This window comes from Labeo rohita, chromosome 7 (assembly GCF_022985175.1).
Source record: "Labeo rohita strain BAU-BD-2019 chromosome 7, IGBB_LRoh.1.0, whole genome shotgun sequence".
NCBI classification, from domain to species: Eukaryota; Metazoa; Chordata; class Actinopteri; order Cypriniformes; family Cyprinidae; genus Labeo; species Labeo rohita.
The window spans coordinates 23496741-23516590 of record NC_066875.1 but is presented as its reverse complement, the minus strand read 5'-3'; the positions used below and the strand labels follow the sequence as shown (position 1 = coordinate 23516590).

The following is a 19850-nucleotide window of genomic DNA, read 5'->3' as shown; positions in this document are numbered from 1 at the left end:
AAAACTATGAAATTATTCTTTTATTTACATTGTATCTGCATTGTGTTGTTTATGATGAGGGAATTCACGAGTGTGCACACTCCTCATCAGCTCTGGTGTTTTCACCGCTAACTAATCGAAACACTTCTGATTGGCCAATGCATTCCTAAGTTCAACAGAAACACGCTTGATTGATTACAACGCTGCTCAAAACAACGCGCAAAAGCAATCTGAAGGAGTTTGAGTGAATCTAAATGTAATTCTGTGAATTGACACTTTTCATTCATTTTCACATTTCGTAAATAAGAAGTTGATTTCCATAAATAAGAAGTTCATTTCGGACCTTGAATACACATTTGCTACTTGAATATGTGTGTGGTCCAGGTTACCTACATTACTGACATTGTGGAGACCAAATGTTCCTACAACAACAGTAAAACCTGACATTTTAGATGTTGTATGGACAAAATTTGGTCCCCAGGAGGAAAACAACTTAAAAGTCACAATATTTTGTGTTTTCTGTAAGAGTTAGAGGATAGAATATAAAGTGTTTACAGTATAAAGTCCTCATAAAACATATGTGTGCATATGTGTATACCTGCGAGGGTCATTCTGTGGGTATGGTATAACGATGAGCTGGGAGTTAGGAATGATAGCGGTCCACTCCTGTTTCCTCACATCCTGCAGGAGAAAGAGAATGATAGATGGAGGAGAGAGAATGAGCGCAAAGAATATTAGTACCATTACCGTTATGGAAATTACAGCACATTCAATTTCTGCAGCTGTCCTTTGGCAAACATGCACTAGAGCTGATGTGCCTCTGTGGAAGACGGGGGGATTTGCATGAGATTGTATTATTGTATAATTGGACATTATTGAAGTGGGGGGTCTTAACAGAGAAGAGGGCATGTTTAACACATGTCTATCTTTAGTCATCATTAAACACATAACGGCTGATACACTATTCCAACATCTCTCGTCACCCAATTTGGCCCACACTTAGCCTGTTTAACTAAACTAGGGAGAGCCACGCTTCAGGTGCTGATATTCTTAGCGTGAAGTGAAACTTCGATGCTATTACTGAAGCGAGCAAGAGCGATGAGTCCAATCAGAGAATTCAGCATCACTTTAAAGTGCAGATGAGTAGGTGGGAAGCCATTTGCAGGCAGGTGATCAAAGCTACGCAAAACAAGTTTTAAAAGTATCTGTGAAGTGCAACTCAAACTGGCTACAACCCAATCAAATCCTTCAGCCGCAAACCCCAAGTGATTCCACGTATGATGTTCACTTCAAATACTCTAAGCAGACCAATCGCACAGCTAATCTGTTAAATATTTACTTTGCTCGCAGAGAGATACAAATAAAAATTAAGAAATGAGACAGCCAATGAAAACATTTTCTGTTCGTGTTAAAGTTATAATTCTTTCAGTAGGAGAAAAAGGCATAATTTTCAGTGCATCATGCAGTTAATAAGCCTCCAAACATGAAGCAGCATCAATAGTCGTCTATTCCCCCAGCTATTTGCAAAAAAGTTCATTAGAGGAAGGGAAGTCTCTGGAAGCTTTAATGTATTATAAAGACAGTACCTCTATCAATTACAAAGGTAATTTTCCCTCTTCAACTTGTTTCTCGACAGCAATTAGTAGCAAACGTTAAATCCGTCTTTTTAAGGGAATCCTCCGGGGGTACAGATTTTAATTTCCGACAACACATTTATCATTACTCTACATTACAGTATGTGCATGAACACGCACGGCTGAGGAAGTGTGTGGGGTCTGAACTAGATATTTTTAGCATGTGTCTTTAGTGAGTATGGATGAGGCTTGCAAATGCAAGGGATGGGGTGGTATTCGGTCTCCCTGTGGGGAGTTGAGGCTCTGCTTACTGTGGAGGTCAACCGTGGGCACCGACTGAAAGACAAAGATTTGTTACAGTCAAAGAGCCTCTACCGCTGCTCTGAGCATTAAAGAGGGAGGGCAGCTCAAGCCCACACATTTAAAAGTTACGCTAACCGACAGTCCCTGGCCTTACGATTATGCAACCGAGAGAACGCAATGGGGTGTTTTTTAAATATAGAAGGAAGATACTGCAAATTTAAAGATACGAGATGCTGTTTTTCCATGTATCGTGTCCCCAATGAATCTACCAACCCTGAAAACGTGAAAAACGTGACAAGCATGTGAAAAAAAACGCGCACGTCAGATTTCGCTCCCCCGTGACGTGGTAAGGGGATCTTATTATAATATTACGGCCCTTTAATCGGCACGTTTCCACCTACGTCGTCATCATTTTGTCTTCGCAAGCGACAGCGGTGTACCAGCTCTAACACCATGGCAAAAGTTTGAGCAAAGCATGCTAACTGTTCTGTCATTGCCTGCACAGACGAGCACAAAACACTATTCAGAGTCCCAGCCTCAGAGGACAAAAGAGAGCAGTGGATTTATTGATTTATTTACTGTATATTACGCTTCTGCCACACAGATCTAATATAAACATGTGATTTCTTTTTCCAGCTGTTTACCTTCACAGACATAACCGACTGGTTTTGTAATTCATGTGTGTTTTTAACATAAACTAGTGTGTATTTGACAGTTTAAGCGCAATAAGACATGAAAGAGAACTTAGTACTCACACGCCATTTGACAGCCGCTTTCTGGGCACATGCTTTGGATGTGTGCACTCAGAAAACCGTAAAGTTTAAACTAATATGCTTTACAACGCATGGTTTCAGCGCGACAGACATGATAATCAAAACCAAACAGATGTTTTTAGCAGAATATCTGAGTTATGAGCTGTAAAGGCACAGCACTATTCTGGAAAAGGGGCGGGGAGCAGCAGCTGCATTTAAAGAGACATGCATGAAAACAGCACGTTTCTACTTCCACTCAAAATAGGCATTTTCAAAATGTTTTAATAAATGATCTGTGGGGCATTTTGGGCTGAAACTTCACAGACACATTCAGGGGACACCTGAGATTTATACTACATCTTGTAAAAAGGGGCATATTAGGTCTCCCATAACATACTTATTAAAGGGTTAGGATTAGGTTTTGGTTTAGGGTTAGTTATGCACAATTTACTGTTATTAGTATATGTGACGTGTAACAAAGACACTGTTACCCAGGTGTCACCTAATTTTTTCAAGCTTAACGTAAGGAAATGAAGCTCTGATTCTTGTGCAATACTGAGCAATGTGTTTTCCCACAATGTTCTTCTGACGTGATAAGTTAGGTTGTTCAGAGATTAGAGATGTGAAAACGATAGGGAAGGCTGAGCCGCTTTCCCTTCTCCACACGAGCTCTGAGAGTTCAGAGCCCAAACCGGAGCTGTCAGCAGGAACTGTAGGTATCCTGTATAGAAACATTCATCTGTGTCAGAAAAACAACCACATATGCAGAGCCTTTGTGAGAAAATTCTCTGGGCAAAGTCTTCCTCTCTCATTCCCTTCAGCGTTTGTAGAATACAAAGAACTACTGTAGGTCAATTAAAAGCTGAAATGAATATGCAATTAATCACATATCATTATCTGCTGAGAAAAGCCCCCAAATCAAAGACAATTAGTGTGGCAGAAGAATAAAAATCGAACAAAAAGCACCTTCAGAAATCAATATATCATACTACTTCCAAATGCCAGACGAGCATCCTTCAGACGTTGTGTTGTGTCTTGTTTTTCCAGTGTCTTGCATCATTAGCTGCATTTTAAAGACACCTTGTCAGGTTAAAAACAGTTCACCTTTTAAAAATCATGCTTGAAGACACCTGTGCACTTTACTGTGCGTTCATGCAGCTGTTTATCAATGCATACTGTGTGAACAGTTCCCAGTAAGTGTGGTCTGGCGAGTTGTTTTAGCTGTAGTAGCGTATGGGTCAGAAGGCATAATTAAACGTGGCGTTTTTGGAATTATTTTTACAAATAATTAATTGTACTAAATGAATGTGTTAAATCGACAGCCCTATTATAAACCCAATGCAAATTGCTGTACGCGAGGGTCACTCATGCCCAAGTTTTGTGTTAATGTGAATGTGTGTATGCATGTGCATGTATTCATGTGTGAGTGTGTGTTGGTAAATCAAATCTGCAATTCTAATCACTGTTTGATAAAGACCTCTGTTTAGCTCACTGACAGCAGAGGAAGTCGACGTCTTAAATTTAAATGAGCAGCACTGGGGGAATTCTAGAGGAAGTGGAGGGAGGGAGAGATTTCAAATTGCACTTCTTCAGCTAAAACCAGACAGCGGCAATGGGGGGAAAAAATAAAACAACACGATAATTTAAAAACCTGGAAAGGATAGAGAGATGTAAACACTCTATAATCGTATACAAACAAGGAATATATATATACAGTGTAGGATATATATTCCTAAATAGGAAATATACTATAGTACATCAGACACAATGTTTCCCTTCTCAGACACAGAAAAAGAGCAGGTAGAAGTAAACCAGGCCATCTGCATGCTTTTCCTCTCCCGGGGCCTTTCTACCCATGATTCCTCCCTCCTCCCTCCATATGGCAAGTGTCTGTGAGCATGTGTGAGTAGGTATGTCTGTACCTTCCCTCCAGGGGGCCGGGGGATGCCCACAAACAGGTGATCCAGGAAGTTGGCGCTGCGCCCCAGACCAAGCACGGTGTAGGGCAGCTGGAGCGCGAGATGAGCCGACTGGCTGAGCTGCCCCGCTGCACAGAGAGACAGGAAGAGAGAGGACGTGTGAGGTGGAATTGTAGGAGGGAGAGAGTGGGATTGAGGGTGGAGGAGTGAGAGGTGAAAGAGAGAACAGCCGAGTGTGAGGGGGAGGAAGCGTAAGGTATGAAACAGGACATGAACAGGTGTGGGAGGGGGAGGAGAAGATGAAAGAGGAGAAAACAGAAGAAATAGCTGCCATTAGTGTCATCCATAAATAAGGCTTGTTATAATAAGAGATCTCGGCATATGTAGAGCTCTTGCTCAGATCCTTGTGAGCTTTAAATCAACCTCAACAAACTACTGCAGGAACCTGCGTACTAACATATTTTACAGGCTATGATTTTCTGATAATTTGTTGGGCATTTTAATTGGGTTATTTTTAATATTTTTTATCCAGGTGCTGGGTAGTTTTTCTGTAAAGTTGCTGGGTCATTTTTAACACTGGGTTATTTTTTCTACCCAACCACTGGGTTGAGCCTGTCTCTGGCGAAACAACTAAGCTGCTGAGTTACAGTCAAAGTGTGGGCTTTTTGAGTCCTCTACAGGAGAGAGCAGTTCTCAGAAAACTTTATTCAGTTAAATAAAGGTTTGTATACAATTTATTTCATTTATAAAGTCTTTACTGTATTGTAAATTGTACTTCGCATGATGGAAATGCCTTTTGCCTTGCATAAAATAAATGGATATTATTCGTTATAATACTGATTTTAAATTAATTTGATGTTAAAATATGTTCTCTAATGTACTGTTTGTTTATGGGCAGGTTTTGGAGTCAGTCACGGCTCCTTTCAGCCACGAGTGAAACCTGAGGCCGCGGTCTGAAATTCGCAGTTACCCTGGTGAACAGCAGCCCTTCACCAGCTCAGATTTCGGTGGCACACTGGCACGAGAATTAGCGCTATTTATGTAAAAAGCGATTACAGAGAATGGTTGAATACACTAAAATTAAAATGCTACTTTTAAATGTTACATTTTTATGTCTAAAATGCATGTAATGCTTGTAAAATGCTTTAAATGTATGTAATATAATAAAACTATGCTGTATTCACCCGAATAAATTTAATGTCTTGTATTTTTGTCTGTGTGTTCATGCCTAAAAATGTTCAGCTTTTAATTATTGCTGTTGCCTCTAGTAACTCTGTGTTTTTTATGTAAGTTCCAGTCCATTTTAAGCCAGCACTGGGATGCCAAATAACCCAAGCATTTTTTAGAGTGTGAATCAGGTAAGTTTGTTTAAGTTATATAAATCAGATCAATCAACAGAACTGGTTTGGTCAGGAATCCCTGATGTTTTCATTATAAACTGCTGTTGTACAGAAAGGAGCTTAAGATATCATCTTTTGCAGAAATAACAGAATTCAGGTTTAAAAAAAAATGTCATGAGAGCAAGTAAATAATGTCAGAACTTTCATTTGTAAGTGAACTTTACTTCTAAGTAATAAGAGAGAATATTAACCCTGGCTACAGTGACCCTGGGTTTTCTCTGAAAAGAGAATTTTTACACAACAAGGGCTGTGAAAGCATTTATCATTGAGCAAATCTGATACACAATAACATGAGTGTTGACCTTAACACAAACCTGAACAAAACAAAAGCTTTCTTTTAAAGCACACATGCCTCTCTCTCACCGTGCTGTCTGGATTTTTAATAGTCCGAACTGTAAAAAGCACACAAATACACTATAATCAGCAAATTGCTTTCTAAAATCTCATTCTTAGTGATTTTGGACCAAGGACACTTAAACTAAATCTGAACTAACTGATGGAGCACTTTATGTGTGTCCTGCTGAAGCAAGTACACCCACAGTCCTCAACCGGGGAAAGGTCAGTCCATTGCTCATGTGTCATGTGCCTGACTTAATGATGCCATTAAAGAGAAGAACAATTAGATGTGTATAAGCTGATTTCCCATTATGCATCAGAGAGAAAAGAGAGAGAGACAGAGAACAAGGGTATCCTAATAACTTCCCTTTGGCACATAATAGCAGCACTGGAATTCTGGATGCAATCTGAGGATCAGTTAGACCGACTGATGGAAAATGCAGAGCGAGCCTCACTGACCAGAACAGATCCTTAGCTAATAAAAAACAAAACAAGCAAAACAAGAATGATCTTTTGTGATCTTGCTCTAGTAATGAAGTACACAATATTGGTATTTTGATTTATGCCTTCTATTATCACTTACAGAACAGAACAGAACACGTTTGTGTATTGCAATCAGCCTTTTTTTTGTAACCCACAATGAGATGTCTTTCACTGGTTTTCTTTAATAAAGGACATTTCTTTCTTATTTAGGCCCACACATCCCTTAGCTTTTATAGACCATGTCACCCTCAGGGTAGTGAAAAGCCTGGTTCAGACTATACAATTTTTTGTCGGTCATGACAGTTGCTCAGTCAGATTATGCGATTTTTACTTCTAAAATCTTATCGTGTTGTGAACAAGAATCATGTCAGACCTGACAGTGGACACAAATCGGGACTGCATGAAAAGAACAGTAGGGACTCTCAAAGAGAACTGAGTTAAAATAGTTTTATTTGAGTTTTTCCCACGGTAGTCCCTTAAGGAAAAATCATTAATTTAGTATTGTTGCCATAGCTCCTCTAATATTTCCTTTATAATGTAATTTCACCTAGCAGGACTGACACCATGGACCCTTTTTACAAGACTGTGATGACGTGTTTCAATGGTCATCAGCATCGTGAACATTTATAACACTATACTTTGTATTATATCACCTTTTCATAAAGTTACAAAAAACTAGTTAACGCTAATGCGAGGGTGTTTCTAATGCAGCCTCTATGGGAGGGACGGTAAATTTGACATCGTTCTCTCTTCTGACTGCCGATATCTGTCTCTCTCCATTTTTTCCTTTTTAGAAAGCCGTCTAACAAAGTGAAGCATGCTTAAAGATCTCAAAAAGCAACACGTCATGCCGCGATCTAAAGAAATTCAAGAACAGATGAGAAACAAAGTAGTTGAGATGTATCAACCTGGAAAGGGTTACAAAGCCAAATCTAAGGGTGGACCTTCCCAGGAGTGGCCGGCCTACCAAAATTACTCCAAGAGTGCAACGACAAGATATCCAGAAGGTCATAAAAGAAACCTGAACAACATCTAAAGAACCGCAGGCCTCACTTGCCTCAATTAAGGTCAGTCTTCATTGATTCAACAATAAGAAAGAGACTGGGCAAAAATGGCAGCCATGGGAGAGTTCCAAGGCGAAAGCCACTGCTGACCAAAAAGAACACAAAGGCTCGTCTCACAGAAATATTCTGTGGACTGATGAGACAAAAGTGTAACTTTATGGAAGGTGTGCATCCAGTTACATCTGGCGTATAACCAACGCAGCATTTCATAAAAAGAACATCATATTGTGGTGGTAGTGCGGTGCCATAATTGATAGAACAGTGAATTCTGCACTCTATCAGAAATTCCTGAAGTGTGTGATCTCAAAGCTCAAGTGTAGCAGGACAATGATCCGAAACACACCAGCATGTCCAAGGTCTTGGAGTGCCTGAGTCAAAGTCCGGACTTAAATTCGATTGAAATGCTGTGGCATGACCTTAAACAGTCCATTCACGCTTCAAAACCCTCCAATGTGGCTGAATTAAAACAAATCTGCAAACAAGAGTGGGCCAAAATTCCTCCACAGTGATGTGAAAGACTCAATGCCAGTTATTGCAAATGCTTGGTTGCAGTTGTTGTTGCCAAAAGTGGCACAACGAATTATTAGATTGAGGGGGCAATTAATTTTTCATGGCCAGGCAGGTTTGGATGTTTTTTTCCCTTAAAAAACTGAAATCATTACTTAGATATAAAACAGCATTTTGTATTTATTCGGTTAACTTTGTGTAATATTAAAACTTGTTTGATCTGAATCATTCAAGTGTGACAAATATGCAAAAAATAATTACAAAAAAAACCAAAAAAAAACAGGATGGGAGCAAAATTTTTCACAGCACTGTATATTTAAAGGGCAACATTCACTTTAATCATTAATTGTTTTGTACAGATTATTTCATGATCAGTATAATTTCAAAGCAGTGTGTTAAATCACTGTAAAAAAACAAAAAAAAAACAACAACAATTTGTTGAGTCATCTTAAAATAATGTGTTACCCTGCTGCCATAAATTTTAAGTTCAGTCAACTCAAATATGCTTATTAAACTTGAAATGTTAACAACTTTGATTTGACTAAACTAAAAATTTGGTTTGTTAAACTTAAAAGCTGGGCTTGTTACCCAGCTGCCTTAAAAATTTAAGTTGAATCAACTCAATTATATAAGTTGTCACTTAGTACAACTTAATATTTCAAGTTGACTAAACATTTTTGAACTTAAAATTTTAAAGACAGGTAACAAATTACTTTAAGTTGACTCAACAAATAGTTTTTTTTTTTTTTTTTCAGTGAATATGTTAAACATATTTAATAAAAAAAAAGTTAACAAATACATTAAATACATTTTGAAAAGCCCTCTTCAGTTGCCCAAATCTTCCACGGACCCACTGGCACTTTTGTGGCCCTGACACCCCTTTTCCACTAGAGCCAGTTCAGAGCCAGTGCTATTGCTGGTCCGGAGTTTGTTGGACTAGCGAGCCTTCTTTGGTGCTAGCGTGACAGCGCCAAACACAAACACACCAGGCTTGCTCAAGATGCACCGGCGCTGCGCAGACTGACTCGCGCACCAAAGCATGGCGAGAGCGACTGGAGAGCAAACGACTCTTTAAACTTTTGCTCTCGTGATACTTCGACGCTACACGCCAACCGGTCCGTGCAGTGTGACACAAGCCTAATATTAACAATGGTGGATGTTGCGTTGCTATTGATGTTTGAGGCCTTGCGAACCGACATCGGCATCCAAACCCAGTGAATCCAATGTGTTTGTGTTTAGCTGCTATTTCAAAAAGGCTTGTCAAATGTTCTTGTTGGTCAAGGCAACCCCGTCCCCAGCCCCTGACGGAAGCGACTCTTACTTCTAGACTTACTTACTTCAGCACTTACTTCTAGTTTTGGTGCTACTTATGAACCACTTTTCCTGGTTCAGAGCTAGTGCTTTGGGTGTTGAATGACAAAGAACCGATTTAACACTAGGCTCTGGCTCCAGCACTCAAACTGCCTTGGTGGAAAAGAGGTATGAGGGTCCCTGAACCCCATTTTGAAAACCCCTGGTGTATAATGTTGTTTAGCTGTGGACTGGGTGTAGTAGGGAAACCATGTGTACATGCACACACATTCAGTGTGATCTGTAGCCCTCATATGAGCGAAAGCATCCACAAAACAAAGAGGATTGAGATTCAGCTAGCTGAGCACAAGCTGAGCTGCAAGACAAGCTAATAGAGCTGTAGCTCGCCTCCTACACACACCTACTCACACGCTCACTCAACCACAGTCCGCACAAGTGCAAGGGCACATATTCTCTCTAACTACAACTGTAGGACCATTTTGGTAGAGGATGTACTCTAATGCAGAGAGAGAGAGAGAAAATAGCTTCAATCTGACAAACAACAGGCAGGTGGAAAGCACTCTGGAGAGTGAGTGGGAAAAAGGAGAAACGGTTTACAAGTGTATCCGTCTTTAACTTTAAAAAATGTACCTGCTAGCCACAATACATACTTCATAAACAGATAAAAAAAAAAAGAAAACAACACAGTATAGACTAAAAGCAGACTCTAGTGTCCACACAAACACACTCTCAGCCTAAACCCAACAGTCGAGATCATCTCCCCAAGCAAACCTGTTTGTTAAATGATCTTGGGTCTAGCGTCGCTATAGAAACCATTCTTTGCCCTGTCGATTGGGCGCCTGTGGAGCGATAAAAGGAACAAATGGTGGCGATGCTGCCTGGGCCTGAGGGATTAGAGAGGTTAGAGAGGAACAGCCGTTCGCCGAGCCGCCGAGCCAAAATGGCGGCTTGATCCAGACACTGATTTGTGTGTAGCGACACGTGTCTGCTCTGAGGGAGATAAGTGGAGTCTTCCAGAGGCCCCCAGCAGCATTTCCCATCTTATCATGCTACCGTCACAGAAAACAGCAGAGCGAAAATATGGCCACTCAAAGACAGAATGACATCAAGTGAAGAGAGAGGGGAAAAGAAAGAACCTGGAACGACTGACCGACACAAAAACACAAAATGTTCACAATCGTTTTTTGTAACCAGAGCTCACACAGAGTCCAATGTCAAATTTTATCTCACTGCAAAGTATGAATACATGAGTGATTTTCTGAAAAGAAAGAACAGATCGATATTTTAGCACAATCACAGCATAATATTTTTGACTTGGCAGGCAGGAATTCCAAAAGATGTAAAAAGAAAGTTGTCATGTGGATTTCATGAGGAAAAATTGATGTAACTAAGCCTTACTACAGTTGAAGGTCAAATGTATTCTGTGTGCACATTATTTGCAAATACTGTTCCGCAGCTCCATCAAAATAAATAAATAAATAAATAAATAAATAAAATATATATATATGACAAACAAACCATATTTCAAAAGGAACAAACTCACTGAACACACTGATACACAATAAATATAAATACATAGCCCACACTTTTTTCAGTTGATAGGTAAATTATGTATAATTTTAAAATTTTGTATAAAAACTAAATTATGAAACAGGTTAAATATCACATTTAACATTGCTATTAAAATATTAGTCTTTTAAAAGATTAACTTTAAATGAGTGTTAAATATTTCTTTGAATAAATCTTCAGATTTCTTCATTAAATCCCAAACTCACCTAAAGTGACAAATAGACCTTTCATTACAAAGTCCAAACCTACCAAAAGACATAGAGCAGCACTTACAAGCCAAAACACGTTTTGAGCCAAATGATAGTGCAAATATATGAAAACACATTATATAAAACCAATATAAACAGAAAAGCTGCAAGCAGCGATGAAGGATCCACGCACCCGATGGCTTTAGAAAAACAGCGAGCGGTGAGCAATATGTTTTTAAAGTGGTAAATATAGGAGTAATATTTCAAAGTCATTAATGTGACAAAATTCCTGCTGCCAGCTGGTGGCGCTTTGACTGTAACTGAATATTAGCATGTAGATGTTTTCAATCCAGGACTTTGATGTGTTCAGGCCAGGACTCTTATCAAACAGGTGAAGTTTGGGGCAGATCAGACATTGTATGGCTGCGTTATAACAACTTCCTTCCTGGTGAAACATCAGACTTTATCAGGCTGGCATGGACACGCGCTTTAAAGGAAAAGTCCACTTCCAGAACAAAATTTTTTAGTGGACTTCAATGGTGCCCTCAGGTTTAAACGTCCAAAATGCAGTTTAAATGCAGCTTCAAAACGGATCCCAGCCGAGGAAGAAGGGTCTTATCTAGAGAAACGATCAGTTATTTTTTAAAGAAATTGACAATTTATTTACTTTTTAACCTCAAACACTCGTCTTGTCTCGTCTCAGCGATGCACATGCGTAGTCTGAGTAATTCGAGTCAATACAGTTAAGGTATGTTGAAAAACTCCCATCTCGTTTTCGTCAAAAATGTCCTACATCGCAGTTTTACCATTTTTTTGGTAAAGGGTGTTTGATCTTCTCTGCATGTTCACTTTGTAAACACTGGGTTGATACTTCTGCAGCAGTGTAGGACAATTTTGAAGTTGGGAAAAAATGAGATGGGAGTTTATTGACGTATCCTAACCGTATTGCCTGCACTGAACTGGAAATTTACGCAGACTTGTACAAGACAAGCGTTTGAGATCAAAAAGTAAATAAATTGTCAATTTGTTTAAAAAAATGACAGATCATTTTGCTAGATAAGACCCTTCTTCCTTGGCTGGGATTGCTTAGATCCATTTGAAGCTGCATTTAAACTGCATTTTGGAAGTTCAAACTTGGGGGCACCATTGAAGTCCACTATATGGAGAAAAATCTGGAAATGTTTTCCTCTTGGATGACAATGGGGTGAGTAAATTATCTGAAAATTTTTGTTCTGGAAGTGGACTTTTCCTAAAACAAAAACTCAAGATCTTTGCAATTTAACATTGCAAAGGCCTTTAGAGTTGATTGACCAAATATAATGATAATGTGATTAAATCTCTAAGAGGAGTTCGCTCTAGTGTAAAACATGACACTTCCTGTTGCCAACAGGTGGCGCTATGACTACAACTGAATATGGGCATGGGCCATATCAGATGCTGTATGGCTGAGTTATAACAACTTCCTTTTAGAAGGTGAAACATCGAAGTTTGTCAGGCTGCCACAGACACACCCTTCAATGAAAAGTCATGATTTTCGCAATTTAACGTCACAAAGGGCTTTAGATTAGACTGACCAAATTTGGTGTTGATCTGTTTAAATCTCCTGAAGGACTTTGTTTAAATACAACACCTGAAATGGTAAAAACTACAAAACTTGCTGGGATAATTCAAAATAACATTTGACTTGTATTGGTGTATTGGTGTGTTACATGCGTCTACCGAATTTCGTACAGCTCAAGGGGCAATTTGTTGAAATTGTATAGGTGGCGCTATCAAGCCATTTTGCCACACCCACTTCTGAAACCCATATCACTTTTGGTGTGTTTGCAGTATGAGTTTGAGCATGTTTAGGCCCTCAAAAATGCGATTCATTTTGGAAAAGAAGAATCATATTTGCAGTGTGGAACCTCAGGAAGCTGGAAGGTGTGCAACATCTTGCCATTAGAAAAATACAACCACTGAAACAAAACATCACACATCTAAACTACTTTTCCATGTGAACCTTCTGAGTCTAAAATTTAATATTTAATGTTAAGTTGACATTGGTGTCTCAACTGTGTGTGTATTTGCAATGACTACTAATGCTTCCCCAACATAGTCCTGTTTATCACACCAATAGAGCTGCTTTGAATCTTCAATCTTGTAGGAGCAAGACAGAAAAAGAGCCTGCAAGAGTGGTAATTATAGAAGAAAGAACTGCATTAGGTCAGACGTGCCTCTCTCTCTATATGTGCACTGAACATAATAAAAGGACTTCAAGCTGTCCTAGTAGAAAAAAGAAGGCGTTCAGATCAATTACAGAGAAAAGAGGCTCCAACAAAGGTCATTATCGCAGTCATTCTCTCTATCGCTCTTCATGGGGAGGAAGCAGATGATACAGTATATGTGATGAGTGTGAATGTGCTCTCTTTGTGATTTTGATGGATTGAAGTGATAACCAGAGACAGAGAGGTGCTAACACCAGCACCAGATCCATTCTTTTGCTCCACCATGAGGATCCAGATCACGATCATAAAGATATATGTACTTGTGGTCAACACGAACATGTCTACTCTTATTTTAAGGCTGCGTGATTTAAAATGGAGTGTTTTCTGATCACAGGAGGCATTGGGAAAAGACAGCACGAAAGAGGGGATAATCCTGTTGGCTTGTGAACGGGTGGGGGGGTCTATATTTGCTGTGGGAGATTCAGAGAGGGACAAAAGCTGTGATCAATACTAATCGCACCTCTCACTCCAGCTGCAGGCTAAACTACACTTCACAACACATATATGAGAGTGTGAATGAGGAGGAATAGAGAGAGGAAGATGGTGAATGGACCCGAGAGACATTAGACTTGTAACATCTATCACCTAAATGTGTGAGAGACAATAAGATTATTGTTATTTTGCAAATAAGCAAGCCCACAGATATCTTTCTTCCTTACTTCAAGATTTATTTTACAGTACGGAGTATTAAGTGAAAATTTTTAATAAAAAAAAACAAACTAAAAAAATCTATACAACAGCAATACTTCTTAAATAAATATATAGATCCTAGTGATTTTATTATTTTTTTCAGCATGAAAATAAATGTTATAAAAGCCAGTTTCCACTATAAATAAAAAATAATAAAAGGTAACTGGGCCTTTTATCTCACAATTCTGACTTTTTCAAGCAATTGCAGGTTTACATCTTGTAATTCTGACTTTTTTTCTCAGAATTGTGAGATACAAACTTGCAATTGCATGTTATAGTCACAACTGCAAGACATAAACTCACAATTCTGAGAACTAAAGTTGCAAATTTGAGAAATAAAGTCAGAGTTGCAAGATGTAAACTCAAAATTGTGACTTTTCTCAGAATGCAAGTTTATACGCAATAGCAGGTCATCAAGTCAGAATTGTGAGATATAAACTCACAATTCTGAGAACATAGTCTTTTTTTTATTTATATCTCACAATTTTATATTTCAGAATTCTGAGAAAAAAGTCAGAATTACTCAATTCTGACTATATTTCTCAGAATTGCAACTTTATATCTCACAAAAAAATCTGAATTGCGAGTGTATCATGAAATTCTGAGAAAAAAAAAGTCAGAATTTTGACATGTAAACTCGCAATTGCAAGAAAAAAAGAACTGTGAGATAAAAAGTAGCAATTACATTGTTTTATTTTTGTACTGGTGGAAACTGCTTCCATAATTAGTAAAAAGACTAGAAGTGAAAAAAAAATCAGTTACTTCAAACTAAATAAAGGTACAGCTAAATGTAACATTCATTATAACGGGTTCATGAGGCAACTCATGAGGCTATTTTAATTTTTTATTAAAAAATCTACTATAAATCTTAAAAAAATAAAAAAAATAAAAACAAGCAATTACAGTTTTAACTGAGATTAAGGAGACAAGATTGGGGATCACATTCGTTTTACCTAAGGGTCTTCTCTAAATAAACTCCTAACTTGCTGTTAATTGAAAGGAAGTAAGGTAGTTGCTGTAGTAGTCATGTTTAGGTGTGAGGTAAGGTTAAATTAATTACTCACCCTCATGTTGTTCAAACTCATAAGACCTTCACTCATCTTCGGAACACAAATTAACATATTTCTGATGAAATCCGAGAGCTTTCTGACCCTGCATAGACAGCAATGCAACTGACACATTCAAGGCCCAGAAAGGTAGTAAGGACATCATTAAAATAGTCCATGTGACATCAGTGGTTCATCCACAATGCTATGAAGCGACAAGAATACATTGTGTACACAAAGAAAACAAAAATAACGATTTCGTTCAACAATTTTGTCTCTTTCGATGTCCTTTCTACCTTTCTGGGCCTTGAACGTGTCAGTTGCATTGCTGTCTTTGCAGGGTCAGAAAGGTTTCATAAAAAAAATATTAATTTGTGTTCTGAAGATGAACAAAGGCTTTACGGGTTTGGAACGACACAAGCATGAGTAATTAATGACGGGATTTTAATTTTTGGGTAAACTAACCCTTTAAGGGATCTAGTAGATGGTCACAAAGAACAAGGCATTATTATGTGCTTTATAAATGCTAATAAACAACCAATAAGCTAGATAATATGAACACTAATAAGCAACTAGTTAATAGAGAATAGTGTTACCTAATATACAGTGTTACCATTTGAATTGAGTCACAAAGCAAATTAAAACTAAAATTGGAAATTTGGCTGATTTAAATGTCATTAAAATGACAGCTAAAAGAGAGCAGAAATCTCAGCTCTGTTTAACATATTTGAGCTAGTTTACAGTCAGTCAACAAGACATTCCTTCCCAAAATCAATGGAAAGAATGCTAAAAAGTTAGCAGATTCCATCTGTGCCTGGATATGAGTGTGCAGGACATGTGAGAGTGTGTCTGTCCCTCACTGTGATGATTCAGAGGGGCTGTTCATTATACAGCACATTCATTTGGCTAATTAATGAGAACAGTCTCAAGGCCCATATTGATCTGCATCTTCTTCGCCTCATTCTGCGTCAGCCTCGCCTCTCCCTCCTCTTGTGCCTGCCTCCATACTTCACCTTTTTCTGCTCACACTTTCTCTGTTTACTTACAACTCTCATTCATTAGCTTAGTACTGCAAGGGTCAGTCCAATTATACAAGCATGAAAACAGCCTCTGAAGTACCTTATCATTCCAGATATGGAATGATACACACGCACATTTACCTACACGTCAAATATTCACACATAAACAAATTCCCACTCCCACATAACAAAATAATAAAAAAGCAAAAAATAATGCAATGATAAATAAGAGATAATGCGACATTTAATATAGTTACAGTTATATCGTTTTTATGTTAAATATTTTATTTGTGATGATCCCCACATTTCTAATTGGTAGACTAATGAATTTGTCACAGGTTGTTTTAGTCACAGTTCTAATTAACTTGTAATTGGTCTGAAGAATATTTCTGGCTGGAAGAGATGTTAGCTTAGAAACTGTAGGTTGTTCCTCAATTAAGGCCAACTGAGAAAACACAGTGTAATTTGTTTGTTTTAGTCGACTTGTTTCAGTTCAGTTCAGATTTAATAGCAAGATAACTCTTGTGGGGAGTTCAAGCTGATTTAAAAGTGAGTTATTTTCAGTGTTCCTGTTAAGCTAACTTTCAGAGAATGGCATTTGTCTAGTTATTTTAAAGTGCTATTAGGACAGTACATGAACAATGTTGCCTTCATGGGATCTGTGGTTGCTTCAGTTACTTACTTTGTCCTCAGTTACTTTGTCCTCAGATAAAGAGAGGAAGAACAAGTGCAGACAGCAGCAGAAATACTGCCGTCCTCATGTCCTGAGCTTGAGTCTAAATGTGCAATAAGTCTTGCTGTGCTGTGTTTCATTACTGGCCAATGAGAGCCTGAGGGAATAAGGGCCCTAATACAACCTGGCCTGTTCTCCTCTCCGCGTACAACATACACCCCATTACTGTCCTTCAGCTGACCCCAGAACCCTGCCACAATCTCTCCAATTACAGCAGGACATTGATCACAGAACTGTAGTTAGACGTTCAGTGCACGGAGGGACAATGGGGCACAGTGTCACTAAGTTCTGTTTACAGTTTCTGTGCTGAAATGGTGATTGCTTTTATTTATCTATTCCTCTGTGTTTTCTGTGGGAGTGCCATCAACTCCCTGTCACTCCTCAACTCTTCACATGGTAAACTGTGTGTGGAGGATAGACAGATAGAATGACAGATAGATACCATTAAGAGATAGAAAAAAACCCCACAGATATATAGAATTATAGGTAGAACAACAGACAGAATGACACAACAATAGAAAAATAAATAGAATGATAGAACAATAGATACATAAAATGAAAAATACATAGAATGATGAATAGAACAATAGAAAGAACAATAGACAGAATGAGACAAGACAGATTTAACAAAAGATGCACATATAACAATAGATGGACATAAAACAACACAGACATAAAATTATCACGTAGAATGACACAACGATGGATAGAGCATTAAAAAAAACAGACTGACAAAGTGATAGACAGACATAATGACAGACAAGATAGATATAACAGTAGATGAACATAAAACGATAAATAGACAGATAAAACTATAGAAAGATAGACAGACAGATAGACAGACAGACAGACACATAGATAGACAGATAGATAGAATAGATAGACACACACAGATAGATACAGAGACAGACAGAGACAGACAGACAGATAGATACAGACAGAAAGAGAGACATATAGATACTGACAGAAAGACAAACAGACAGAAAGATACAGACAGAGACAGATAGATAGATAGATAGATAGATAGACAGATAGATAGATAGATACAAACATAAAGACAGATAGATAGATACAGACAGAGACAGACAGACAGAGTGATAGAATGATGAATAGAACAATAGAAAGAGAACAATAGATAGAATGAGACAAGACAGGTTTAACAAAAGATGCACATATAACAACAGATGGACATAATCTAGATAGATAGATAGACAGACAGACAGACAGATAGAATGGCAGAACAATCAATAGATAGACACAGACAGACATAGTATAAACGACAGACAGACTGATAAAAACACAGACAGATAGATAGACAGGTAGATATACAGATAGACAGACAGGTAGATATACAGATAGATAGATAGATAGATAGATAGATAGATAGATAGATAGATAGATAGAATGGCAGAACAACCAATAGATAGACAGACACAGACAGACATGTAGTATAAACGACAGACAGACAGACAGACAGACAGACAAGACAGACAAAAACACAGACAGACAGATAGATACACAGTCAGACAGACAGATAGAATGGCAGAACAACCAATAGATAGACAGACACAGACAGACATATAGTGTAAACGACAGACAGACAGACAAGATAGACAGACAAGACAGACAGACAAGAAAGACAGATAGACAGATAGATAGATAGATAAATAGATAGGCAGATAGATAGATAGATAGATAGATAGATAGATACAAACAGACTGCAAATTCCTAATAGACAGATAAGCAGCTCTGTGAAACACATTAGCCCCTGACCTAAACATCAAAACAACCCTGACACACAGCAGGTAAACCAGTGATTCATAAGGAATTTCATACTCAGACTATTAAGAAACAAACACTTCTGCTCATTTGTATTCTGCTTCAGCAGGTGTACAACAAGACAAATCAAGAACATTATTACTGTGACATTTCATTATAGACCACTATGTCAGCATATACCATTTAACTCTGAGGAAGTGCTTTTTTTTAATTAACAATGACAATAAACTTTCATAAATGCTCTGTCTGCGTGTAGAGGTGTCTTTATGAATCTCTCTTCACATTAGAGAAGAAAGAACAAAAATAAAGAGGACAATGAGAGAGTGGAGATATTTAAGATAACAGAAATTCTTGTAGTTTCCCGGCTACTGAATGATTACTCAATAAAAGAGGAAGATATATAATTTCAATGGACAGAACTCAAAAGCAAGTTCAGAAACTCTGGTCTGGCTTTTAAAAGCAGGACATAATTCCATTTTTTTTTTTTTAAAAAAGAAGATATCAGTTCCTTCTACAAGCATGGAGCACACAAGCTCCCTAAAATCCATTATTTCCAGTTATCTGAGGATAATTTTTGTCCTTTTAGCAATTTAGTCATTTATCTTTGAAATGGCTCTGTCACATTTAGTTCTCTGTTCTGCTGAGGATCTTTAGCACAGTCTACACACGCACGCACACACACACACAGGCAGAACAGGACCTCACAGAAGATGCAGACATGCACGTGGCCCAGTGGAAGCACACACACAGGAACACAACATGAGAGAAACATTCATTCTGTTTATGTAATGCTTCCACTGAGAGCTCAAGGTCAGTGATGTATTTCAAAAGAGACTTCAGGAAAACAGCCATTTAAACCAAAGTGATGGAGTTCTGTCAATGCCGTGAGGAATTTAATCTTATCTGCTCTTAGAAAGGTGGAACGGGGTCA

The 19850-nt window shown here is 38.2% G+C and overlaps 1 protein-coding gene across 1 annotated transcript in view; it reads right to left on the bottom strand.

The window, feature by feature from the left end:
• itfg1 (integrin alpha FG-GAP repeat containing 1) overlaps nucleotides 1-19850 on the bottom strand; it is a 167234-nt gene that overhangs the window by 12667 nt on the left and 134717 nt on the right. The window contains exons 15-16 of the mRNA XM_051114140.1: nucleotides 4531-4655; nucleotides 578-660 (exon numbers count right to left, since the gene is read on the bottom strand). Coding sequence (XP_050970097.1) covers nucleotides 578-660; nucleotides 4531-4655 — 208 coding nt within the window. The remainder of the gene's footprint in view (nucleotides 1-577; nucleotides 661-4530; nucleotides 4656-19850) is intronic.